This window comes from Harpia harpyja, chromosome 14, assembly GCF_026419915.1.
Source record: "Harpia harpyja isolate bHarHar1 chromosome 14, bHarHar1 primary haplotype, whole genome shotgun sequence".
NCBI classification, from domain to species: domain Eukaryota; kingdom Metazoa; phylum Chordata; class Aves; order Accipitriformes; family Accipitridae; genus Harpia; species Harpia harpyja.
Window position 1 is genome coordinate 23,364,277 of NC_068953.1, and position 27,067 is coordinate 23,391,343.

The 27,067-nt window shown below is 41.9% G+C and overlaps 1 protein-coding gene across 1 annotated transcript in view; it reads left to right on the forward strand.

The window, feature by feature from the left end:
- Window positions 1–27,067, forward strand: part of AGBL1 (AGBL carboxypeptidase 1) — a 298,158-nt gene that overhangs the window by 52,049 nt on the left and 219,042 nt on the right. The window contains exons 7-14 of the mRNA XM_052808912.1: window positions 8,600–8,808; window positions 14,740–14,905; window positions 15,886–15,959; window positions 18,692–18,808; window positions 19,803–20,404; window positions 22,363–22,446; window positions 23,527–23,613; window positions 23,967–24,115. Of these exons, the coding sequence (XP_052664872.1) occupies window positions 8,600–8,808; window positions 14,740–14,905; window positions 15,886–15,959; window positions 18,692–18,808; window positions 19,803–20,404; window positions 22,363–22,446; window positions 23,527–23,613; window positions 23,967–24,115 (1,488 nt within the window). The remainder of the gene's footprint in view (window positions 1–8,599; window positions 8,809–14,739; window positions 14,906–15,885; window positions 15,960–18,691; window positions 18,809–19,802; window positions 20,405–22,362; window positions 22,447–23,526; window positions 23,614–23,966; window positions 24,116–27,067) is intronic.

Genomic DNA, 27,067 nt, shown 5'->3' on the forward strand with positions numbered 1-27,067 from the left:
CAGAAGCCCATTAGCATGTTTTAGATAGGATACAAACTAAATGGGAGGCAGGAATCCTGGAATGTTCTACAGTACTGAATTGGTGGACTGATTATTGTGAGTTTTTTGGGAGACACAGTAACCCACTTGCTGGGAAATGGTGGTGAGATTCAATTTTGCTGGGGGTGAAGGCTATAGAACAGACAGGACAAGAACACACCCATTCTTGAGGGTCTCTCTGTAGGGCTGTTGTATCCTTAAGTGCTTCAGCCCAAAGTGATCAGGAGGGTTATGGTCATACACGGAGTCGTGCTGGAGGGTGAGTGTCCTTCTTCCTTTTGGCAGCGAGCTGCAAGGGGAAAACACACGGTAGTTTTAAAGGGAGCAGGCAGATGGCAGTGTGTCTCCCTGATGGAATCAGAAACATCCATCTTCAGCTCCTCAGGCTCCCATAAGCTCTAGTTGAGACTTTGTGCACCTGCAGAGCAAGGGGCTGGCTAGAAACTTTTTGGCCTCTGTCTCTTTCCTAACAGAAGCTGATGCTAAATGCCCACTTAACAGGTGCATAACAGCAAGAAACAAGATCTGCCAGGAAAGAAGGCATCAGTGTAAGAAAAAATGACTGCTCCAGCTGCACCTGGGAAATTGTTGCTGTTTTTCAGAGGGAAAGTGTAAGATTGTCCAAAGAAATAAGTGATCGGATACTACAAACTTGTGCTTCATCCACAACAGGGAAGACATGCTTGGAAACCCAGTGCAAAACGAGAGTGACCTTGGTTGTCCTGTTCCTCTGTACATAGTGGAAATCAGTGATAATCATAGAGATTAATGGAGGTGATTAATGGAGGAATAAAAGTTTAGGTCCCTTCTAACGACAGTGCTACATCTTTCTATCAGTGGAAGCTCAGATTACTGATCTAGAGAAGATGTTTCTTGCCTGACCATCAGCCAGTCTCTCACTTCTGGCTTATCTCTTTCCAAGCATCCCAGAGTACTTTACCTATCCTTGCATGCTGCTCTCCCAGTTGCTGTTCTACACCTGCCATGCCCACATGCATACAGCAAACAGCTTGTAGCAAGTTCTTCCTCCATTGCCTTGCTGTTTTTTTTATCTGTTGTCTCTCCACCCTGCTGTTAACTCCCTCTGACTGAACTACGTTATTATACAGGCTGAACATGTTGCTTGGTAAATATCTATAATGGTGCTGAAGTGCCACGAGAGCATCAGGAGTTTTTTTATTCTTCTCTGGGATGTTACAGTCAAGCTTTCCAGTGTAACACCTGTCCATCCTTCCTCCTTCAATATCTAGATGCTTACTACAGCCCAGGGTGGGGATGAGTGGGTAGATACTGATAGCTATACATAAACTGGGGTGGAATGAGGTGCAGCATCCTTCCCAGAGTCTCTTCTTTCTGTCCCAGGGTACACCTACTACATTTTCCAGCCTTCTTTGGCTTTGTTCTACTTCTCCTCTATACATCTGTCTTTGTATCTTGCTTCAGTTCTGTCTTAAGGCCTGGGCAGCTCATCACTAAGCCCTGCTTTGCCTGCAAGAGGCCTAGGTGTGGAGGGGCATACCCCAGCTGGAGCCTGTTCGAGTGGCGGTGGAAGGCGAGGGCTGCCCTCCATGTCACTCTTAGCCATGGGTTCTATTGCTTTTAGTGAACTCACTCCCCAAAATAAAACAAGCAAACCATTCCCAGTTTTGGGGGAGTGGAAGAAAACTGGACACCTGCTATTTAAGCGCAGACAAGTGCGTACCTAGGGGTTTGCAGGCTGAAGGCGGTGTGATGGACCAAACCGGACACTGCCGCTCGGCATCTCGAGCCACACGATGGCGATGTTATTTTAAGGATCCACGCTTGCACTGGTGCTTAATCCAATATTTATTTTTGGCGAGTAATTTGTTTATCAGCAGGTTATTTTAATCTAATTTTGGTTGTATTTGTTATTCCTGACTATCTGTACTTCTCAGAATTAGCAGCTTGCACGTCTTCAAGGAAATTAGCTAGAGCTGATCTAGGAGGCATTTGCTCAGCGGATATTGAAGGAAAGGGCTAGGGAAATGGGCAGGGCCATTGTTGCAATGCTTGCCTAGTAAAATTGTAATAAGCAATTTAAAAAGACAGGTTGTGGTGACCCTTTGATCATGCTTATTTCATCAAGACAATTGTGTGTGCTAACAGCAGTTATTGCCGATGGCCTTTCCCTTCTCTTTGTATATCTTTTCCTTCCTCCTTTTGTCTTCTTTATCTTTTTGCCTTCCCTTTTCCTGCCCCCAGCCTTTCATCTCTCATTTCCTGCTCTTTCCTCCCATCTTCCATTAACTAACCTTTATTTAACCTTTCACCTGCTCTTTTTTTTTTTTTTTTTTTCCATCGAAGCATAAGGATTGTCTTGTGGCTGGCGGGATAAAATAATCAGTGTCATTCTTTTCCATTTATGCTGGCATCAAGGAGGGGCAAGGAACTCTGTGAGAAACAGAAAGTGATGTTCTAGCGCATAAGTAGATTATGGTTTCTGAAAGGCCTGCACCCTCTATGTCTGAACTCATAATGCTTTGCAACAGGTCTACTGATGCAGGTCTTTGATCTCGTGTCAAAACAGTGGTATGGTTAAACCATGTCAGTTCCTGTAGCCAACAGCACGATGTCTGTGATTTGCCTAATATTTTGCCAGGTACCCATTTCTCACAATCACTTTAAGACTTCATTACCCACCTCTGGATTCAAACTCCATTATCAGTCTGGCCCCAAATCTATCATCACAACTTGCAGGGTATTGTGATCAGAGTTGAATTTTGCAAATAGTTCCTTTCATAATAATTTAAAACAAGTTCTGTGTCTATCTTTTCTTCCTGAATTTCAGAATGCATATAGTCTTGATTCTATATTTTTAAGCTGTCTCTTTTGAGAAGAGCCACTTTATGGGGAAAAAAAAACCATTTTTGAATGTCCTTTATATTCCCTTCCCCAAGACTGCTCTTCATTCATAGACATATCCCAAACTGAAAGTAACTCGGTACTCCAGAGAAAAAGGTTGGTTTCATCTCCTGGGGCATGGCAGCTTCCCACTGTTTTGTTCCTCAAGGTGGGTATAATAGAATCAAAGTGTCAAGGAGCTGCATTATTCTCTGTTGACATCCTTAATAGTGATTGCTTACTGCCTTTTTCTTGGCATGGGCAGTGTTTGTGCCTCCGGTGATGATCTGGCTTCAGAAAATTCAGTGGCTGAATTTGAGGAAGCCTTCCAAATTCTAGCATCCTTATTTGAACTCTTTCAAACCGCTTTGGTCAGAAAAATCAAGCTGGAAATTTTGTGCAAATTTATTTTTTGTGGATTTCCAGCTTTCTGTTGACTTACAACAAGAAGATGCTGTGAAACTGAAAAATAAAGGAGGAAAAGGAAACCTTTTTGAAAAGCAGTTTCCTTCTGGGGTTAGTTCAAAAGTTTTGGAAGGGATTGGCTTGCTCTTTCTTAATCTTTACATGTGAACCATGTAACAAAGGCAAATAAGAGAAGAATCACCATGTCATAATACAGTTTGTATGACTGCCACTGAATTGGCCAACACCTGGAACTAAAACAAATGTTTTGGACTAGAAAGAATGAGCTGTTCTTGCAGTGAAGCTAAGCTTGTGGCTGATTCCTGGTCTGGGAGCAAAACATGGCACTTGTAGTTGTTAGTATATCCTGCCTGTGTTCTCTACTTTTGTGCCAGTTTTATTCATCTGTCTTAAATGCTTAAGTAAATGCCTGGATTCTGAAGTTTACTGGGCACAATTACAGTAGTCTTCTGGCTTCCGACAAGACTTGAGCTAATACCAGCTTCTTGCTGGAGCTGTAGAGCCCACTGGGTCTGAACTCATTCCAGCACTTGATGGGTGACTAGGTTTCTCCATGGAGACAATTCATTTTGCTTCTATAGCAAACCCTCATGCTTATCTCTAGCAAAAATGGCCTCTCAATGACTGAATAAAATAGCTGTTTTTTCTTTGCTTTAGGATATATCTTGCATCTTTTATTCCCAAGAGGCAATCACTAGACCAGAGTGGGGAAGTTGGAGATTTTCTTATTCCTTTCACTGCTTTAGGGGCCACAGGGTTAATTTAGCAGAGCATTCTTATCTCGAAACTGTAGCAACCGTATGTTCTTGGCATAATGAATCAGCTGAGTGGCATCAACAAAGAGATTTAAGCAGATAGACAGAAAGATAAATATCTCTTTGTTCTGCCTGGTAAGTAGTGCATTGCTCATCATGTTTCAGGTTGACTGTAATTCAGTTTTGTGATTAAATATGCTGCGTGTTTTCCAGTGGTCCCTGTGTTCCTGGCAAAGACTTCAAAGGGGACTGGAATGCGAGGGAGGCTTCAGTAATGTCCACAGAAACACTGGCAGTCATGAGACTTTTATCTACTAGACTGAAACCCTGGCTTTAGAGTCTGTCCTTGTCCCCCAGCACAAAATTAGAATTCTGTCAAAACTGGGGATTTCTTTGTAGTGTGATGCCTTTGCTAATTTAAATGCATCTTTAACCATTTGATGCTTCTGCACATTGGCCATGCATCCTTGTCAAATGTTTCTGGCTAACTGCACAGATTATTCAGACCAGATATTCTGTGCTGCAGTGCTTAAACTTTCACTGGTTAGCAGCACTGCCCTGGAAGCCAGAAGTGAAGGGTCAGTTCTGGAAGTGTGGGAAACTAAGAAGACATTGAGCATTCCCCTGTCACCCATCCCAGCCTCAGCAGACAGAACTGAAACTCTTGGCAAAGAAAATAGTATGCCAGTGACAGGTTTGGGGAAGATGGTGAAGATAGTGCTCTCCTGGCAACTCTGACAGAATAAGATTAGGAAGACAGACTATTGCAGGAGAAGAGTCAGAGATCACTCAGACAGATCTGATCTAGTAGTTAGTTTACTGAGTTTTAATCAGTAAATTTAGGTGTGTAAAATATTTAATAAGTACAGATGGATTGGTGGTCAATACTCTACTATTTACTACACTTAAAATTAGTATGGGATACAAAGATTATTGTCTAAGCTTACTGTATGTATCTTAAATGTTACATGCATGCAAAAAATGTCACTTACAAACCCATCAATGTCTGGTGTCGAGTAAGGGATCTCTCAGCCTCGAGGGGTAACATGGAGAGGCGTCCCTACTCAAGGGGAGATCATTGCCATGCAGCCACCTGCTATGGAGGGAGAGCCTAACAGGCCCTGATGTCTGCAGATATATATAGCATAAAGTGGTTGATTTGTAGTCAGATTTTCTGCTGTTAATGCAGTTTTGGCTGCTTATCAGCCCAGTTTCCAGCCAAACTGTTTTTTGGGGGTTTGGTGCTGAGTTCTTACTGATAGCTTCACACAATAGGATTAACTTCAGTTAGGCTTACTTTCTGCCTGGACCAAAGTTCAGTTGGTTCAAACAGGAGGAGTGCATCTGTCACACAGACCAAGGATGAATCAAAATAGGAAGCACCATCCCTGGGTACTTCTGAAAGCTGCATGGAAAGAGAACTTCCATTTCCACTGAAGGCTGGCCACATCCAGGGAGAAGGAAAGGGACTAATGAAAGAATAACAGAAAAAGGGTCAAAAGACATAGGACATTTTACCACTTACCACACAGATCATGCATGCTCGCTCCGGGAGGCATGGGTTCTTGCTGCCTACAAATCTGTGCAGTGCTACTTGTACCTGTATGATTCATTTCCACCATCTGTATTTGTGCCAAAATATAGATAGATACCCATGCAGGTGCATGCCTAGATGGAGAGACCAACAGACACAGACAGGTGGGGAGGCCTCCTTTTTCCATTCTGCCTTCTGGAGATCTTGGCATACTTCCTCCTTCATTTATTCGCTACTTGATTGACTATACAACTGAAAAAAAATGGAAGAAAAAAAATAAGAAAAACACTGACAACACAGGAGAGCAGAGGAGAATCAATGAAATCAGACAGGAGAAACAAAACGAATGGGTTTTTTTGCCTGTTCAGCAAGTAATTCTCATTGCTTCCGATGAAAGTGCTGAGGAAACTATAGTCCTGCCTCTTCCGTCTCCTCCTTACAGAACAGACTATCTCAGCTTCACTTTTCAAAGCAACTGTTTTAATCATAGAGGTGGTAAGTACTACAAAAAACATGAGGGGAAACATAGCAAAGTTATTTTGCTCAGCTTCCTCCATGTTTTTAATCCCGTGATAAAACTGAGGCATGGGACAGTTATGTGTTCTGGTCCCTACGGAGCTGGGATCCCAATGTGGAAGTCTGTCTTGAAAGACATGAGGAAAACATCACAAACACATTTTTATGAGAATTCTTTTTTTTCTTAAACATAAATTCCCCAAGAAGCTCTACCCACAGTGCTTTCCAATATTTCCCTTGTCCTGTCAGCATTGACACAGAAAGCTTAGACTTCAAGCACTGAGTGCTAGGGGCTATAAATCCCTAGATCTAGTCCAATTTCATCTGCCTCTGAACAGTTCAGGGAAGCTCTGAGTCTGATCCAAGTTGTCCCTGCCTTACACTCCCTGACTCTCTTCTTCTTGTCATGTTTTATATACTTATTGACTTTTACAGAGCTTCCTGAGTAATTCTTCAAGGAAGATTGACTGATTTAAGGGGTTAGTCATCCTGCAGGTTAGTAAACATGACAGCTGGTTGAGGATTAACAGGAAATCATGAATAAAATCATTGGGACTGATAAGGGATTCTCAAGCAATTAAAGTTTTCTTGCAGAAAGTCAAATAGAAAGAAGAAACAGAGTGAAGGTCAAAGGAGAAGGATGACCTTCTACATGCTGACAACCACTGAGCCCTGAAATACAAGATGTACTGGCAGAGTTAGTGAGATAGTTAACAACAAGGGGATAAAGTGCTAGAGAGAACTGCAGGCCAAGGTGTAGGAGACTGGGAAGAGCTGTGTAAGACTGGAAGGGCTGTGGGACCAGCAGATCAGTGCAGAGGCATGTCAACAGGGTGGTGTGAAGATGCAGAGCAGGATTAAAATGAGTTGGCAGACTGGTCTGGGAGTACTGTTTGTTGCCTGCTCTGTGGTGCCAATGGTAGAGAAAATTGCAGGACAAGACCAGGTAGCAGAACTACCTTCCAATCCCTTCTCCAGGTAAGAGTTTTCTAATGTATTGTAGAGAGCACACTGAGACAACTTCAGGTGATTTCCTTCCCCTTTCCAATACCTCCATCTACTTCATCACTGGGACTGAAGTTTGCTGCCTACTAGCTGCTTCCTGCTTACTCTCTCCATGATTTCCCTTGTTAATGATTTTCTTCATGCAGCATCTTTTGGTTCTCTCTCTTAACCTCTAGCAGCTTCTCCTGTCCTGTAAATCCCCACTGATGACTTTGACGTTCCAGGTGTGAGAGGCTCTGGCACTTTGTTTAATGAACTGGAAATGAATTGGAGCCTACTAGCTCTGGAGAACCCATACCAAGAGCCATCTGTTGTGAGCTGCAAATGCTGATTGGTATTCAGGGAGCTGAGTTCCAGTCTTACTTATGCTACCTGGCCCCTTGGTTGATTACTGAGCTCCTGACAGCTTCTAATGTGTGTCACTGTGAGGAATGTCAGGACTAGTCAGGAAAATATGTTTAGGCAGGGTTGGTTTGAAGGGAGGGAGCCTGGAGTCTGGTGTGGCTTCATGTTTGTCCTGTGGGGCAGGGCAAGGAATGCAGTGGGTGAAGGGATGTGTTTTAGAATACTCAGCAGAATTTGTATTTTATCACAAATTTTATAATCTCCTTTTATTCTGATATCCTGGAGCTACGTGATTAAAAGAACAATACAGCTTTCCTTTTGTATTTTTATAAAGCTTATTTTTTAAAAATATATTTTTTATTTTCTTGCCCATGCAGTAAAGCCTTTAAACGTTACCTGAATGTGACCTTTAAAATCTCAGAGCCAGAAACCAACAGAAAAGAAGCCCAAACTGCTGTTGCTCATATTGGTATTTTGTTAATTTTTAAATACTGTGGGTTTCCAGAATAATTTGATTCATGGCTTTCATTACATAGGTATGTGTGGGATTACATTTAGAAGTTAAACATGATTTCGCTGGCTGCGACAAGATTGTGCAGCTACAGGGTTTCTGGATTTGTTGTTCTCAGCAAGGTGTGCTGTACTTCAGTCCTGGGAGAACTCTGTGAAGATTAAATGACCTGCTCTTGACTAATCTTGCTGTTCTTTAGCTTTTCTCACTCCTCAGGAGCTTCTTTAGTTTCAGGAACTCTTATGGTGCTGCAATTGGAATTAAGTTTATTAGCACTTGGAAGGAGATATAAGCTCTGCCTTTTCCCCACCCATGGTTTGGTTCATCTGGAGGGTTCTGGAGCAGCCATTTCCACCTAGACGGGAGACACTCTGCTTCATTTTTTTTCATGTATGATTCCAAGAGCCTAGCTCAGGCTTAGCAAATAACAACATCCTAAATTGTAAAAACAAAAAAACCAACCAACCCACCAAAAAAATTTAGCTGATACTATTAAGCATTAATGAGCAGGTGTTAAAGTCTGAGTTTGAGCACTGAGTAGCCACATGGGTATCAAACAGTGAGTAGTGGAAAGAGTTTAATTCAGCCTTTTCTCTTCCTTTTCAGAGTCTAACAGCCGACAGGCAGTGAACAGAGGCTACCTGGGTGGATTGCTGAGACTCTATCAAGACTGGCATCACAATGATGTCTCCAACAACTACATTTATATTCGCAGGGGTCTCCTGCTCTGCCTAAAGCACATCACCAACATCCAGCTGGGCAGGGAGACTTTCCTTGGTTCCCGGGGCATGGAGATTCTCTTCACAAGTGTACAGGTAAATGGTGCTTTTGTGCTTAAGTGAGATGGACTGGTAGTTAGTGCTGGGTTCTACCTTACAGTGCAGGAAATTCCATAGTTTTATCCTGAATTTATATAACGTATCAATGAAAAAACTGATAATACTAAAATAAAAAGTATTGACTTTTTCACAGATAGTACTTCAGAAAAGCTGAAATGTTTCTGTTTAAAACTAATTTTAATTCCTACTGAGCCTCATGGGAATAGTAGTTCAGGCTTTTTAATGATTTTTTTTTTTTTTCCTCCTCCCCTGTGGATCCTGCTGTTTGCTTGGACTTCCTCTCCCAAAGAACAGTGCAGTGTCTCCACAGAAAAGTTGCTTAGGTGTTTCACGAGATGTTTCCTTTCAGGTATCCAGATGGAAAATTCCACCCAATCAGTCTTTTAAACAAAAAAGTGTTGACTTAGCCAGGCCTTTACTAATGAGAAACATCCATCAACTGTTTTTCAGGAGGCCCAATTTTAATCTTGTGAAACATTAATGTGGGTTCATCAAGAAAGATGACATGGTCCTGAGGACAGTGTTGTGGTTTAAGCCCAGCTGGCAACAAAGCACCATGAGGCTGCTGGCTCACTCCTCACCCCCGGTGGGATGGGGAGGAGAAAATATAAAGAAAAGCTCATGTGTCGACAGAAGGACAGGGAGGGATCACTCACCAATTATGGTCACAGGCAAAAACCAGACTCAACTTGGGGGAAAAAAAGATCAATTTAATTTACTATCAATAAAATCAAAACAGAATAATTAGAAGTAAAACTAAATCTTAAAACACCTTCTCCCCACCCCTCCCTCCTTCCCGGCTCAACTCCACTCCTGATTTTCTCTACCTCCTCCCGCCAGCAGTGCAAGGGGATTGGGAATGGGGGTTGGGGTCAGCTCGCCACACCTTGTCTCTGCCGCTCCTTCCTCCTTGGGGAGGACTCCTCACTCGTCCCCTGCTCCAGCGTGGGGTCCCTCCCACGGGACACAGTCCTCCACGAACTTCGCTGGCATGGGTCCTTCCCATGGGCTGCAGTCCTTCACGAACTGCTCCAGCATGGGTCCCTTTCATGACCTGCAGTCCTTCAGGAACAGACTGCTCCAGCGCAGGCTTTCCTATGGAGTCACGGCCACCTTCGGACACAGCCACCTGCTCTGGCATGGGCTCCTCCACAGGCTGCAGGTGGGCATCTGCTGCACCGCTTACCTCCATGGGCTGCAGGAGGACAGCCTGCTGTCTCACCGTGGGCTGCAGGGGCATCAACCTCCTCCTGTGCCCCTCTTCCCCCTCCTTCTTCACTGACCTTGGTGTCTGCATAGGGGTTTCTCTCACATTCCAATCCCCTCTCTGCTGCAGGTTTCCGCTTCTTAAATACGTTCTCCCAGAGGTGCTGCTGCTGTCACTGATTGGTTTGGCCTTGGCCAGCGGCAGGTCTGACTTGGAGCCAAGGAAGCTTCTAGCAGCTTCTCACAGGAGCCACCCCCCGCTACCAAAACCCCACCACACAAACCCAAAACAGATGGGATCCCTGTAAGGTATAGAAAGGGCACGTACAGAACAGTAACGGTTTCCTCTGAGTCTCTCAGCAACATGCTTCCTTAGCTGCCTTTGGAGAAATCACTTCTAGAGAAACCTTCAGTTCTTGACCCATGTGATTCCACAAGGAGTGTTTCCATTGTCATTCTTACCGGCCAGTGCAGTATCGCATTCTAGCACCATCGCAGACAGAATGAAAAACATGTCCCCTTCTCCTCCAGAAAATCCATTGCCTTATGATCCAGTGTATTTGCTTCTTCACCTTTCCCATTGCTGTCGTGAACAATTCTCCTGTGACTGAAAGATATTTCATACTAGTAGTAGATTGTAGACTGGTAGAGTTTTTTCACTTCGTTTTTCTCATGAAGAATTGACCACTTCTTCAGGTGTGATGAGGTGGCCAGGACCAGCAGATCTTTCAAGGGAGTATGGCTTCTGTTAATGAGAAGTCCCTGGTCTGCAGAAACTTGAATAGGGTGGATGGCAACAGCTGCTTGAGGGTAGATGTCAGCTCATTCCCTCTTAAGAGCCTTCTACAGCCCATGTAGTTTTCTGAGCTAACATCTCCTGATAGCTCAGCCTGGGAGCAACCCCATGGAAAATGCAGAGATGGGGTCACCTTGGGTGAACAAACAGGAAATGACATACTAAGACTCCAGTGAACACTGATAAGGCTAATCCTTCCAAAGGTTAGAAGTGGAGCAGAAATGACAGCTTCAGGGGCCTCCAGATTCCTTTTTTTCTACTGTGCGCTACTAGGGAGATCTTGGAAGGGGAATTACCAAGGTTAATTAATTCAAAGCTCAACGTTCCCTCACCATTCCTTTGGGATGTTGTCAGTCTTCTGAGGGATGTTGTCAGTTGTCCGGTGTCTCTCTAAGACATGAAGTGTTGGGAGGAGTCTGGCAGCCCTAGGAGGTCTCACTCATGCTCTTCCCTACTCTGACCTGAGGTAGAGGCTGCTGCTGCTACTAAAATCTTTATAATCTTCATGGTAGACAGAAAATGGGAAATCTATTCTCCTGAGAGGAACTGCAGGCTATAGTAAGAGAGAAAGGGATGGAGGCAGGGTAAGGCAAACAACTCCTGCTTGGGAAAGCCAGGGCTCTTCGTATGTGTATGCAGTATTTTAGTGCCTGTAGGAATTTGCTGGTTGTGGTGATTGGCCTTAACCAAACTCTGAGCAGCTAATGAGACTTTAAAGGTGTTAAAAGCTGGCTAGAAAAGTTCTGCTGAAACTTTTAAAATTTTTTTTTAAATCTATTGAAATGGAAACAGTTTTGCCGAGATGGGTTTGTTTTAACAACCTCCAGTGGAGCTCCTATTTACAAGGCCGGTTTTCAATTGAAACCTCTCTAGCTGCTTATTGTATGGGCTGATGGACAGCTGAAATACCTGAGCTTTTAATAGCCCTTAAGCCTATGTCTTCACAGGAAGAGCCAATAGTTCACAGTTTGTCTCCTTATACAGATTAGAAGTGACTGCTATTTTATTTGAGGAAAATTTAGAGATATTTTAGGAGAGTTTAGAAAGATTTTGAGTTCTGCTTCTACCTGGAATGAAAAATAATTTTAGATAATGAAATCATTTGTGGAAACGAAGCACACTGTGCTCCCATTTCTTTTTCCAAGCTCCACTTAGACTTTCATGGCAGTTAAATAGTATATTCGCATTAAGAACTGGCTGGCTTTGTGTGCAGAGACAGGAGCTGCCTACTCTGAGACAAGAAAACAGGTCTGTATCTGCTTTAGGAGAGACTGGTGCATGGAACATTATTTTGCTCTTTTATCATTTATCCATCTGATTTCTTAAGCTTGCCTGGTTTCTCTTCAGCCTTCCTCTACTAGGGTCTACTCTAGGATAATATTATCCTATACTCCACTCTATATTTCCTAGTAGTAGCATCCGTTAGCATCATTACCTTTTGCTTTACTGTCGTATTGAAACCTCTGTTTTTGTATATATCACTCACCTGTCATAACATCTGGACTATTCCAGGTTCAGTAGAGAAAAGATTGAGTGTGGAGGCTAAAAAGCAGATCCCCCGAATTCAGGTTAGATTTACATGAGTTTTCTGAGCTAAGGACTCATTCTCTTCCCTCATTCACAGTATCCCACTGCAAAATAAATGGGATAGTTTACACATGTACAAAGCGGTCTTCTGTCTATTTCTCGGGTATCAGTAAAAAAGGCTTTTCCAATACAGTGATGGTATACTTTTCTGTCATCTGTAAACTGTGTTATCTTGGAATCTGAGAGCACTTTCTGAACAGTAATGAAAACAGTCCCACATATTCCCTGAAAGATATCTGAAAGCTTGTTTGCATGTGTAAGGTAACTTGCTGTAAGGAAAAATATGATTTTGAAACAGCATCATAGAATAACTCCATGTGCGGAAGTTCATTGTCTGGATGAACATGCCTTGTTCTTGACTATCTCAATTCACTCGGCAGTGAACTAAGATGGCTGGCCCAAGGCAGGCATTTATACAGTCCTGTGTTCACCAGTTCCTGTGTTCTGGTAAAAACAGTAGTTTTAGTAAACTGTAGTAAGACTGTTCAAGAATGTTACTCTGTTCTCACATGTAGACAAACTTTCCTTATCTTTTCTTTAATAACAAGCAAAGGCAACCAAATACCATGTGAAAGAGTGAATAAATTGAAATACTGGAAATAGAAACCAGTTCTTAGTGTGTGCTCTAACCACAACAAAACTTTCCTTGGAGATGTTTTCAAAATTGTCTTTTCTCTCCCCCTTGTTCCTAACAGCCAGAGATCTAGAAATATATATTAAGATTCTTGTAGTGAGTCTTGTAAGCATGTCAGCTTTAGATGATTTTTCTAGCCTCCCTACAGGAATCCTGGTTAATCCTGCTGAATCTTATAATGCCATTCAATCATACATGAGAAAACAGAATAAAATCCTGTACAACCAAAAAAACCCCAATACAGCTATTTTCCTGTTCCTGATTATAATAAAGTTCTTTGTTATGTTCTTTGGTCATCTTCCTGGTTCTGCTGAATATTTTTTTTGTCCAGCCCAAATCCTAACTATGGGCTGTCAGACAATGGCACAAAGTATCTGTTCTGCCCTCTGGGCTGTTCCATTTTATCTGTGGTGATGGGATGCAAATATATTAAATGGCATTGGAATGTATTGTAATATTTCTCTTTGGCCTTATAGCACATTCATGCTGCTTATTTGACTTGGATCCCTGTTCTGATGAGCTAAATCTTAGTCCCAAGCCACTAAAGATAACATGCTGATAGGCACGGTACAACTTGTGAACTTAGGTGGGATACTACATCGGTTAGTCAATCTCTCTGACGGAGGCTGTGGTATAGATGCGCTGTACTTGGGGAAATCTGAAGGCTTTGTTTTCTGAGCATCGTACCTATTGGTTTTAAACAACTTCACCTTTGTGCAGCAGCTGTAACTTGCTTATCCAAACTCACTGTCTCTGTTACATTGAAGACCTACACCTACTGTGATCTCCCAGGGTTTCTTTGCTTTTAGTTCTGTGGGGGTTTTTTTGTTTGTTTGTTGTTAAGAAAAGACCAAGGAGTTCACTTGCATAGCATGGTAGTAAAAATACAAAAATATTCTATGTCTTCAAAATATATCTGGGCTCTCATAGCTCCTTACACTGCTATTTCCTACTTTGGATTATAGGAGTAGAAAACATGGGATGCTGCAGGAATTCAGTATTTTATGACTAGGTAATATGTAGTGGTCTTTCAGACTAACTATTGGGCCTAATGCTTAAGCATATAGAATAGCATACAGTGGGAATGCTCTCTTTGAGTATACATTATGTACACTGAATACAGTGAAATAGTGGTGTTAACTGTGCTAGTTTACCTGTGTTAGTTTTGGCATGATAGCTCTGGGTATAGTGGTGAGGACGCAGAAGCACAGATTTTGGCATGTGTTGACAGAAAAAACATATATATGGGCTCCCTGCAGGATTTTTTTAATTGATGTTAAAGAACATCTCGCTTCAGTGCTACTGTCACCTGTGTTAGCTAGGATATTTTAGCTTTTGCTACTATCATGCCTTCCTTCAATATACCCTGACTATAACGTCTTAGAGCAGAGCTAGGGGACGCTGTGTCTTCTAAATGACATGTATCAGTGGAAGTCCCCTGAGGTCCATGCTAGCCTGTATTTCTGTAAGAAACGGACTGCAAAACTTGAGGTCTTGCTGTTCCAGGCGTATTTCTTTAATGGTAAGAAGGCGGGGGGGAGCAGAAAAAAAAGAAACCATAAATAAGCCATGAATATAAAGATTTCATATTCTAATCAGAAGAGTGTCTCTGCTCTGGGGGATTGTGTGTTATGGGCAGGATAATTGTAAGAGACAATTCTTAACATCGTTCTTTGGTTCCTAGGACTGTTTATCTTGCAAAAATCTGGATCCTATCATAACCACTGTAACTCAGATTCTGCGAAAGTGCTACCCCAAGGAGCCTCTGCCTGTGGCAACAGTAAGAAGTTCCTATTCCTTCCCTCTTCCTGGGAATGCCAAGGCTGAACCTCCGTGTGAGGGATCTGAAGGTGAATGGCTGAAGGGTGAGTTCAGTAGGAGGAAAAGGGGCATGACATGAGAATTAAATGTGGAATCTGGGGAAGGTAGTCTTTGCAGATTAGTCCTGAGGTTTACAGTTAAAATTAATTGGATGGCCTACAGTGTCACTCAGTAGAGATGAAACTACTCCCAGGTCTTCTTGAAGCTTGGAGATTCTGTTTGGAGAATGAATGAGGGAAGATTGAAGGGAGCAAGGAAAAGGGAAAAAAAAAATCCTTCTATTATCCAAAAAATAATGGAACAGACTGGGCATGGCAGAGGCTGGAGATGCCACTGCTCCACAACAACAGAGGGATACATGATTGTGCCTGTGCATTACTGTTTGGGGAGGGAACACTGCCCTGCGTTTTTTTCAGTAAAGAATTGTAGGAAGTATTATCCTTTTTCCTTTCTAAAATAAAAGCAGGTAGCAGTCACGCTGCATGAATAAAAGATGTGACACTTGCTGAAAAGCAGAACTTAAGCGCAGGCAGGATAGCCACTCCACAGAAAAGGAGGAACAGCAGACTCCATGATACACACAAGCAATTTCTCTCTTGCTTTCAGTTTCATATGGAAGATGCTCAAATACTATAATGATGATAGCAGTAAAACACCCTAATCTAGATAATATAGATTAAGAGCATCCTGTAATAGCATTGCAGCCAAGCAGAAAATCTCTGTATTGCTTTGTAATATGAGTTGGATCCATATCATGGTGACATTTGTCATGGTTTTGAAAGGCAGTGTTCAAGTCCAAGAGAACAGAGCTTTAAAAAGTGGGAGATTTAGTGCCAAATTCATTTATACTAGATTAACAAATGAAATCTGCTTTAATCAGGGTTGTGTTGGGTTGTAGTTTGAAGGTGTGTGTGGCACACATAGAAGAGATTGCACAGATTTCTCTGGAGGGCCTGAGAGGAATATCAGGTTGAATGCCTTTGCCTCTACCTCTTTTCTACTTCTTCAGGTGACTATGAAAGTGATGGAGAGGAAGAGGCTGAAAAAGACCTGGATAATGAGGATGTGGAGAGTAAGGAGGAAGTACGTATATGAGCCATACTTTCCTTAATCATCCACATACTGGAAAGTAAAACTTTTCAGTGTCCATTTTGACATCCTGATAAGCTGTCTAAGTAGAGAATGTACATATGCATGTGGTTCCACACAAACACACTACATGAATAATAGAAGGATACTTGAAAGAAGAAAAAAGAGAAAGCACTGACTTTCATTGAAGAGAGTCCCTTGCATTTATCTTATTAATTGCCATGCTTGTCACCCAGGATGGTGTGAGTTTGGTGACTTCTTCTCTGTTCCTGCAGAGAGACTGACCAGTGATTATTAGAATCACATGCAAAGTCAGGGATAAATGATGAATTTTTGATTCCTTTACATGTAGACCAGAAATGGCACTTGGGGGTGGGGGAATTGAATTATCACCTAGGAAAGACTAACCCTCTCTTCCCATATCAGAGCATATTTGGGCTGTGCACCTACCCTAAGAAAAAGCTTAGTTCTCTTAGGCCACAGCTAGGGCATTTGAACCTATATTTCTCCTTTATTTGCTGCTGCACACAAATAATACAATGAATTATTCAACACTTATCTGACTTCTCCCTTTGCACTCTTCCTGTCATGACCTAACTGGCAAAAAAACCCAACCCTACCAGCTGAGGATGAATGCAAACTTTTTTTGTGTGAAAATACATACAAGCACATATGCAAATGTGAAGTAGTGAATGCTGCTAATAAGTCTTATCCACATAAAGTGATCTGGGAAGGCAACTTAAAGAATGAAGTTGCAAATACAGTCTAATTAGATATGATTGAGTCTTCTGTGGAAGGGTGTTTTCATTACTTGCCCTGTCTTTTTCTCCTCAAGTATTAAACTGTTGTTAGCCAATGAAAAAAGGAAGTTAACCCCCGCCACACATTATCTCAGTGTCCTAATTTGCCCCTGTCTGGCTGTGTTTATCTGAATATAGAGCTCATCAAGATGCTCATTAGGAATAAGGTTCATAGTGAATTTATCTCCTCCTTTAATTAGTTATTCATTCAGAAGCAGATCCTATATGCCTCTGAACTATTTCATTATTCATAAGGATTTACCAAGTAGATGTGAGCAGGGTTTTTTTTTGCCTAAGAACTTGCTCTGAATATGAGTTTTAAGTACTGTTTGTCTGGTGTGCTGGTCATATATCTTCCATGACAAATCTTTCTAAAGGGAAAGGAAGCAGAGAATCAATAATGAACTTTCAGCTTACCTTTTTTTGTGTGAGAGATCATTTGCACAGTGTTTCCTGGTATTGATGCGATTTACAAATTTTCACAGCTACGTAACACATATCCATGCATACTAGTAATACCAACCAAACTGCAACTTGGCTCTACACTTCCATCAGTAACTGTTCAGACAGTTCTATGAAAATCAAAATCATCGCATCAACCATCTATCCTTCTCAACCCAAATCTACAGCGAGTTTGAAGCTGCTTATGCATCATTATGCTGTTAGTGGCAAATCCTTTTAAACAGACCTCATACTGTGTGCAGCTCTTCATTGCCTTTTCAACTAGGCCCAAACAGCAGTTCAAACTCTGCTTTGCAATACAAGTGTGGCTCAGGGTTTGAAATGCCATGATCACTTTTGCATTCAGGCATTTTTTTTTTTTCTTTTGATAACAGCTTCAGAAATGATTCTATTTATCAGGAGCAAATCACTTCTTTGCTGGCATTTGGTGGGGCATACTTACCAATGACACGTTGAATTATTTGAATAATGCTGCACTGTAGTGCCCAGTCATCAATGCCATGTCTCCATCCTTTCCTCTTGCCCCATCTTTTCATGGTTTCTTATGCAATGACTGAATGCTTGACACAGTTTGGGTTTGGTTCTCATATCTGATATGGAGGAGGTCGCACATCAATGTACAGTTGCCTTCAGCTGTGAAAGTTTCAGATACAGTTCTTATCCCTGATTCGTTGATGGCTGAGATCTGAAAAACTTTTTTTCATATAAAAATATCAAAAAAGTTGGAGAGTATAGAAGATGGATTGGGGAAGAGTTTCACAGATTTTTATAAGCAGCATTGAGAGATTAAAAATAAAATATAAGCAATTGGTGCCTGCAGGTTCAATGATATAGACATGGGCCTTTCAGTTTGATTGGTAGGCACTTAGAGAAACCATGTGGTTGTCTAAATCAAAGGCAGAAGTGTCAAGGTTTCTAATTTTGCTGGTGGCCTGTGAAGACAATTTTGGCTTCAATATGCTTTGAAAATTTTCTTGCTAAAATTACATTTATTTGTTTATTGTTTCTTTTGAATCTGAATATTACCAATTACATCCTGAGGACCCGTGCCTACTAGTTTATGCAACATGAGCAAGGAAATAGATGATATGCTCAGAAATAACTAGTAGTTGTTGATGTCTCTTGTTTTGAAACCTCGCAAGCTGAGGTGCTTATAAAAAGGTTCAAGTTCCAGTCTTGATGCTTTTTTTGAAACCATCTTTTCGTGATATCTCTACTTAGGTACTCAAATACCCAAACATCAAATTCCCCTCTTTCACAATGTAGTCTTTCCTTTTGTGCCTCTATTTTCCATTCCATAAAATTACTTTTAACAGCCTTCATGAATATGGGAAGAACAGTTATAGGACTCATTAAATGAGTATGATATCATTAGAAATCAATGGTATTATGCAGAATATTACTTTAACAGTTATCTTGTGAGGCACTTTTAATATACATTCTTTTCTAATTCTGCTTTTGTAGGATTATGACTTGGAGACAGATGTGAACAAATTGAGGCCAAGGCCAGTGTTTGACCGGCCAGAGGAAGAACTTGGACAATATGAAGCAATGTGTCCAGAACTTTCCCATAATTTTCAGGTACTATCATAGTGAGGCTTCCTTTATCTGTGAATATTCAAGAGTTTAAGAAATACTTGAAAGGGAGTACTGACAAGAGATAACTGGACAAGACTATTACAAAAGGAAACCTAGGTGTCTTATGGGACAGGAAGAACAAAGATTAAGACTTTTTGATATAGTTTACTGGTGTGAATCAAGAGTGATAGAAAGGGAGTGATGTTGTTTGGTGCACATTTGGCTAGGTATGGATTAACTAAGCACTATTGAATCAATTGCCACATAACAAATCTGTCAGATAATAATTTGTGTCCTTGCTGGCAATTTCAATGGCAATATCAAGATCAGAATGAGATGTGGAAAATAAGTACTGTCAACTAGCGTTTTGAAGGAACTGATGGAGAAGATTGCAGTGCCGCTGAGTGAAATGCACAGTTCAAATCATTGTTCTATTGCAGTTTGGGACAAGAAATGGAGTATTGCACTCATTGCAAGTCTTGGAATTTAGGAGAGCTGAAAACTGTGACTCAAATATGAATCTGGAAAGGACCACTGGCTTAATATATCTCCTGTACACACAATGCTGTGACATTTATTACGACCATAAGTAGCCAAATGGGATTAAATTATACTCTTGCATGAAGGCAGGGGTGGAGTTTTGTGTGACAGATTGGCCTCCTTTACCCTGCTGTAACATTTGTATTTTTAAAAAATGCCTTGCAAATTATCTTCCCTAACTTGTTAGAACAATTGGGTTTGGTTGAGGATGACTCACCTAGATGACTCAATCTGATCCTTTTAGTTTCTGAGGGACTAGTGTTGAAACAGCTTTGTGGATAGAGAAATTCTGGCAGGTGGTCCATGGGCTGATTTTACTCTGGCTGTCTTATTGGATGAGTACAGTTTTGGGAGATTTGTAAATATTTTCTTTTTCTTCCTTGAAAGGTTTCTCTGGAAGAAGGCACAATCTGTCTTTAGATTTTTTTTAAATTTCTTCTGCTTTTTAAATTTAAAGGAGCTTGAATCAGACTCTGAGGAAGAGAAGAGCTTGGAGGACGGGACTGAGAGTCTTCCCTTTATGCCCTCTCATTTCATTCCAAGTGCTAATTCTGTGAAACATCCAAACTACAGATGGAGAAACCAAAGTGTCACAGAGATGGGACCAGATCCAGGGGAAAAGGATTTCAAAGTCCCTCTGCAGAGCTGGACAAAAAGGGACAGATGCAGATGGGATCAGACTGATGAAAAGAGAGACATTGCAGAAGCAGCCCAAGATGCAGACTACTATGAAGAGGAAGATCCAGCCAGGACTCATGTGCTTGCTTTGCGTCCTCTCCCAAAAGACGCTGCTTGGTACAAAAAAATGGTTTACCCTGAATGTGAAGCCTTGATCAATCCTAGTCCTGGAGGGAGGCTGGAGAGCTCAGGCATAGAGACACAGCTTCTGGAGAAACACCAAGGGGATATTCCATTCCACAGCCCTCGCTTCTACATAGCTAGGGCCAAACGTGTTAAGTCCATACCAGACTACAGAGACTTGTCATTCCCCGATTTCTGGGGTCACCAGCCACCTCCTTACAGCAAGCCCATGTTGGAGCGCAAGTATGGGGTTCAAAGGTGATTATACTTTAATATAATTACCACACTGAGAGCTCTCAGGCTCAAAACTGGTTTATGTAGGTTCTGACTATAATACCTCTGAATGTCTTAGGAAGTTATAGAACAAATTTTGGGCTATCCAATGATTTGCTGCAAGGTCAAACAGCAGGATGATCTTATTTGGGTTTTCCTCCTGAGGAAAGGAAAATGGTATGTAACTGGGTTACAAACAGGATTAGGAATCAGCAAGCCTATTTCCTATCTCTGACATGGACTTTCTGTGTGTCAGTGGATGAGTTGTGAACCGTCTGTGTGTTGCTTTCTTTGTCTCGTAGATCGAGGTGGTAGTGGTAACCCTGGAGTGAGATTTTTATCGCTTCTGTGAATCCATAAAGACTCCCCTTTCTCATATTCCAAATTGTTATTGATTAAACTAGTTGTTGATAAATGTATCTATGTACCTATGTATGTGATGGGACTCTAAGCTGGTCAAAACTTTGACATAGATTTACTGTGGCTTTTCCTTAAAGTAAGCAGACCAAGACCCAGAATGAGCTGTGAATCTGTGACCTTGTTAGAACACAAATGAGAACAAGTTCATTTTAGAGATGGAGAAGACTGTGTCCTTTTAGGATATGTTTTTGTCTTCAGTCTTGCTCTTAATCCAGCCACCTTTAGTGCTTGCAACATTGGGTCCCATCTGGCTCTGAGGAAAAATCCTTTCTGTCCTCTCAGAGCTGTGTGTCTGTGCCAGGTTGTTCTCAGGAATCTCCCTGCCTACCCTTCTGCTGCTGTGTCCCTTTTCGCTGTTCCTCTTCCTCTCTGCCTGCTCCATGGGGTTCTCCGGAATCATCTTCTCTTTCCCTAGCATGTGCATCTGCTTCTGGGAAGCCTGTCATGAGCCAGAGAGCAGCAGCAGGGACAAGGTAAGTGAGCGGCTTTCCTTCCCTGCTGCCCAGCCTACTAGGAGAAGACAGCATATACGGCATGCAATACGCAGAAAGAAATGGAAACAGATCTCCTCTCTGGCACACTGCTAGAGGCTGCTGTTTTTCTTGTGTTATTTCAGGTGTTCAGATGAGGGGAAAGCTGTGTTTTGAAGCTTGTGCTGGAGAGGAGGCTCTTCTTATGACTACTGTTTTGTCTATTCCATGTGTGGCTGTGTGCAATGACTTTACATTTCTTTTTAGTGGTATAGAGAATTATTAGCAGATACGGAAGAGGCTGGATTTATGCTAAACTTTAAAGTTGATCAATGTTAACCAAATGACATTTGTGAAGACCACTAATTTCTGACCTCTAGAGAGATAATGATTCTTTCTGCAGCAAATATAAAAGCTAAAAATCTTATTTAGAGGCAAAATCACCCTACCATCTTCTCCTTGCACTGTTGCTCTAAAAGCTTTGCTTTTATGACTATAATAACATGTGTAACCATACAGCTAAAATGGGAATAATTATATCATGCTTCAGGGCATAACATGATTGCTGCAAAGGTCAGGAAGAAAATCTGGTATTCCACATTTGGTCATCTTTAGGGATCAGAGAACTTCAGTTTAATAATGAGTAGAAATTAGCTTGATTTAGAGTCAAGATTCACTATGAGACAGACTAGCTTTATAAGTTATGGCAGACACTTCCTCACGGGGCAAGTCTGGCCATTTGGGAGATTGACATTGACTGGAAAGAACTGGGGATAAAAGAAACTTGACAGAATACTGTAGAGAATAAAGATTTTACAAAATCTGTCATTTAACCAAAAGGCAACTTGTAATGGGAACAGAGATGGAGCAGGAGCTTTCTCATGGTAAAAAAAAAAAAAAACAAACTTCACCTGGAATTAGCACATGGAAGTCCTCTTTCTTACCAGTCCTTCAAAAGAATTTCCTAAGCCTCTTCATACTTCTTCAACAAGATCACCCTATACCAATATTTCTTACAGTGTCATTACAATTTACTTTTCTTTTTTTTCCTAGGGACAAAGTACTAGATGATGTTCGCCGCTTAATCCAGCCGGGTGATGTGATAGGCAGAATTGTTTTTGATTTAGATGAGCCCAGGTGGGTAACTTAAATTGAGTACTGTAACCAGGGGCACTGTCAGTGCTGGGTTAGGTAGCGAGCTCAGTTTGCTTGTTCAGCTCTGATAAAAGTATAGAAGAAAAAAACTAGGAGGTAAAGGGCCAACAGGAAAAACACACAGGAGGAGTAGATTCTTTCTATGTGGCTCTCAGGAAAGGATTTATTGTGGAAGTCACTGGAGCAAGACAGCCTTAAAGCTTTTTAGACAGAACAAGAAAATCTATACATCAGAGGGGACTGTATGGTGTCCCTGGATATGTCTGCCTTGCATGTAGTGATTTGGACCAGAAGCATGCAGGCTGATGCTGGGAATTGTACCTATGAGTCCGGGTGCGGTCTCTCCACACCCTGAAGCAGCATTTCCCAATGAGAGTGCACTGCAGTGTCTGTACAGCCAGTGTCACAGGCTGTAGGTGTACCCTGAAAGGCGTGGCACTTACAAAAGGCTTCTGAAAACAAACATCCACCCTTGTGAACTGGTTTAAGTGCTCACCTATGGCCAGCAATTATGGTCTTTGAGAAGATGTAGCACAGGGCAGTTGAGAGGGTCCCAAATATGAAGAAATTGCATTCAAAGGAAGGATGAGTGACTCAGAGAACATTCTTTAGAGGAAAAAAGGTGGAGGACATTTTGAGGTAGGAGAAAGTTGTGAAGTTGTTCAAGATGAATTTAAGGGTTTCTAAGCTTTAGGAGAAGGAAACTATAGATGAGGGAAGAGTAAACGTATAGTAATTGTATAAAGCTGCCTTGTGCAATTAAAAAAACTAATGGGAATAATTCAGTGGGGAAAGTAACTGGAATAAAGAAAGTAAATATGAACTGGGACAAAAGGGAGTATTGGGAAAGGAAAAGATGTGATTTAGAATCACTAAGCAAGAGTAGAGAAGAATGCTGCATTGGATAGGAAGATTATGGATTTGCTCACTTCTTGCTACTTCTCAGGGTCTTGCTTATAAAAAAAAAAATTATAAAACCTTATTTTAGTGTACAAAAGGTGCTGAGGAAGGCTTGTCTTTGAAGCAACCTGCTATAGGTATCCTTGCTTTGATTTACTGCAGTCGCTCAAGCCCAGGTGCTCCAGGCTGTCTGACATTCTTCTCCAAGTTTGAATCGGGAAACCTTCGCAAAGCCATCCAAGTGCGTGAGTAAGTATGTCTGCAGTGGCTGTGTCCTAACCTGCCTTTCCGCTCTGACCACGGTGTGAAATGGTGGAGTTCTCCTGGGTTTGGAGAGGGTTGGCCAGGGAAGCAGGTTATACGACACAGAACTTATCATGCCTTCCAACACCTGGATGTCATGGAAGTAACAGGAGTGAGAAAACATGACTAACATAGTGTGAGTATTTAATGGTGTGTTTGGGCACGACTAGTTTGATGGTGTTCTTTGGCTCTCAAAGGATATTAATGAATTTGATTGTATAGCCTGATTTCCTCAGCAGGCTCAGTGGCAGACTGGTGGGGTGCTCATGGCCACCATTTTTTCTGGTCTTCCTTTACAGGTTTGAGTATGACTTAATTATGAATGCAGATGTGAATAGCAACCAGCATCACCAGTGGTTCTACTTTGAAGTCCGTGACATGAAATTAGCAGTTCCCTATCGCTTCAACATTATCAACTGTGAGAAGTTTAATAGCCAATTTAATTATGGTATGAGTCTTTGGGGAATTGGGGTAGTCTTCTGTTCACAAGAATATCTTTTTAATGCTGTAAAGGCTTCAAACTTTCCATGTCTGTAAGTATAAGGGAGACTGTAAGTTTAATCTTATCTGCCCTGAAATCCACTGAAAGAGTTACTTTAGATTTGTCAAAGGACCTTTCTCTATCCTCAGGAGGACCGAGGAGTAAGCTGAATATTGAGACCTGGGAGAGGATTTGTGGGGGAAAAAAAGTCATTGTTCTGTGTTTAGAGACCAGAACTGAGGACGAATGGCACTGGGGTTGGGAGAGGGGAAAAAAGATGATCTGTTGGAATTGAATGAGCAGCATAGGAATGGAAAGTGCTTCTAAGATTTAAATAAATGTAGATAATCCTCAAACAAATATTCATGATTCTTTGGGCTTATCCAGAAAGACATCTCTGCCTTCAGACCTGCCGAGACTTCTGCTGATATTAATGATTAAAAAAAATTCTGTTCCTTGCTGTCTTTGAGCTCCTGTCATAGTCTGTGCTTCAGGAGGAAGGTGGCATAGCTCAGAAATAGGCAGGGCAAATCCCAGCTTTCAATGCCCATTTTAGAAGAGAAATTATTTCTTCTGCATGGAGACTGTGGGTTGAATTCTTAGCTGGCATAGGCTGGTTTTTTTTATTTGTTTCCATGGAGCTGTGTTAATTTACACCAGCTTGAGACCTGACTCAGAATGTTTAATAAGCCCCTAATATCAGACTTTGCATTCCTCTGAAGCCCTGTGGATACAGCCTTCGACATAACCAGGAGAACTCTCTCAGGATCAATGTACCTAAAACAAATAGCACTAGGAGCTGGAATGCCTTGTCAGTTGTATTTGTGAAACTGGCTGGATGAGTGGCATAATGAATTATACGGCATTCGCTCTTTAACCCAAAGGCTGGAGTTCAAGTATTCATATAGATCCCAAATGAGAATGATTTCTGCCCCCCCCCCCCCCCCCCCCCCCCCCCCATCTTATTCTGCTTCCCTGAATTACCAAACAATTCAGTGTGGTGTGTCTGGTAGCAGCCTGAAAATGAAATACGTTGAGATCCCACTGTAAACCCCAATACAACCTCTGATACAGCCACCGGTAGCTTCATAGCTAGAGATTCTGGCTATTTTTGGTGGAAGGTTGCTTGTTATCCTCTAGTCTGGCTGTTGTCAGCATTTATAATCTCATTTTGTGCACCTGAAATTGTACATGACTCACATGTTCAAGCGTGCAACGAAAAATATATTTGGAAGAAAAACATGAAAATACTATCCACTGTAAGGAGGGAGGCTAAGCCATAGCTTGCTTTTGTATGGCTTGTACGTGGGATTGGCTGTTAAAGCAATTCTTCCATGGGTTACTTCTGCTGCTCTGAGGACAGTGAAGCTCTAGCTTATCTGGCTTGGCTGTGTGAAGCTCACTACCCCTTCCAGCACATGCATAAAATTTACACAGACTGTTTGTAAGAGATGTTGTTTATTCACTACATTCCCTCTGCACTTTTCTGAGCTAATGCTCATGCTATAATACTAAAAGCTTCCAGTTATGATGTAGTGCCAAAGTGCCATGGGTGGCAATACTTTACAGCTCCTCGTTACTGATCTGTTTTGATTTTTCCCTTCCTTTTTGCTCTTGGTTAGATGGCACTGTGTAACTTTCAAATCAGCAAAAAGATTATTTAATGAACTAGTTGTGACCAGGAGCAGAGCAAGTCAGGAGGTGCAGCCTCCACCTCTCTCCTTCCCCCTTTTCCACTAGCTTACTCTGCCATGGGAAATAATGGGATTTTGTCAGAAGCCTGATTTGCATTTTTATTTTCATAGGGAAAGTGGAAAGGAAAACCTGATTTTTTTTATTTATTTATTTATTTTTAATTAAAATGAGATGGCAGATGAGTATCATCCATTGCTCTGAGGCAGTTTGGTGTGTGTGTCCTTCAGACTCACATAGGAAGGGCAGGAGCTGGTATTTGGGATGTTGAGAGCACTGCAGACCCTGAGTCTTGCATCCCTTGTCTGATGAACTGGGCTTCTAGGCAGGCCTGTGTCTCTCAAAACTCACTGTGGCCCATGTCCTGGAACCCAACACAGAATTGCTTCTTGTATGTGGCTCACGGTGCTGGTTCAGGAAACAGCAGTATAGAGGTTACTCCTAGCTGTAGGCTAGTTTGTGCTACCCCACACCACAGCCAAAGGTGAGATTGAAAGGCATTTCTGCCGGTACACTTACCAGCTCTTAAAGTGCTGGAGAGTTTAACAGGGACATCCAAAGGACAAAGGGAAACTGAGTAGCTGCTTATGGAAATATGTCATCAGTATTAATGATTTTCAAGCATCGCCTCCTCCCAGCACAAGAACAGCCAAGAGAAAGCTCAGGGGGCAACTTATCGACATGCATAAATACTTGAAAGGGAATTTTTCCCTTGCTTAAATACGCTTTCACAGAAGTGCTGCCAGAATCATTGCTGGGCTCAGCTGTGGCTGTGCTGGGTCCACTGGAGCTGGCTGGCAACACCCTGGGGCAGAGGCCACCCCTGCAGCCCCCAGCTGCCAACACCTTGCCAGGGACACCCTGTGCAGAGAGCTTTGCTGGTGAGGGCAGGATCCTTACTATACCTGTAAAAGAGCAGGCAGGTGTGTAGAGCAAAGGAATTTGACACAAAAGCTGCCTGCAGACAGGCTGGCTTCATGGAGCTGAGTCATGGATATGCAGCTCGGATCAGAGAAAGGTTCATACCTCGGGGCATGAGATGGTAATATTTTGGAGGTCAGGAAGAAGTCATCTTCTGGTATAACACAGTACAAAGATGGGATGCTATCATTATCAGCATTTATGACACATAGGTATTATTTAGGTCTAATGGCAAGTTTAAAACCTTCTAGTTTTGCTTGCTGCTTTCTGAAGGTACAGTACTGGATGCACTGCAGATCTCTAATG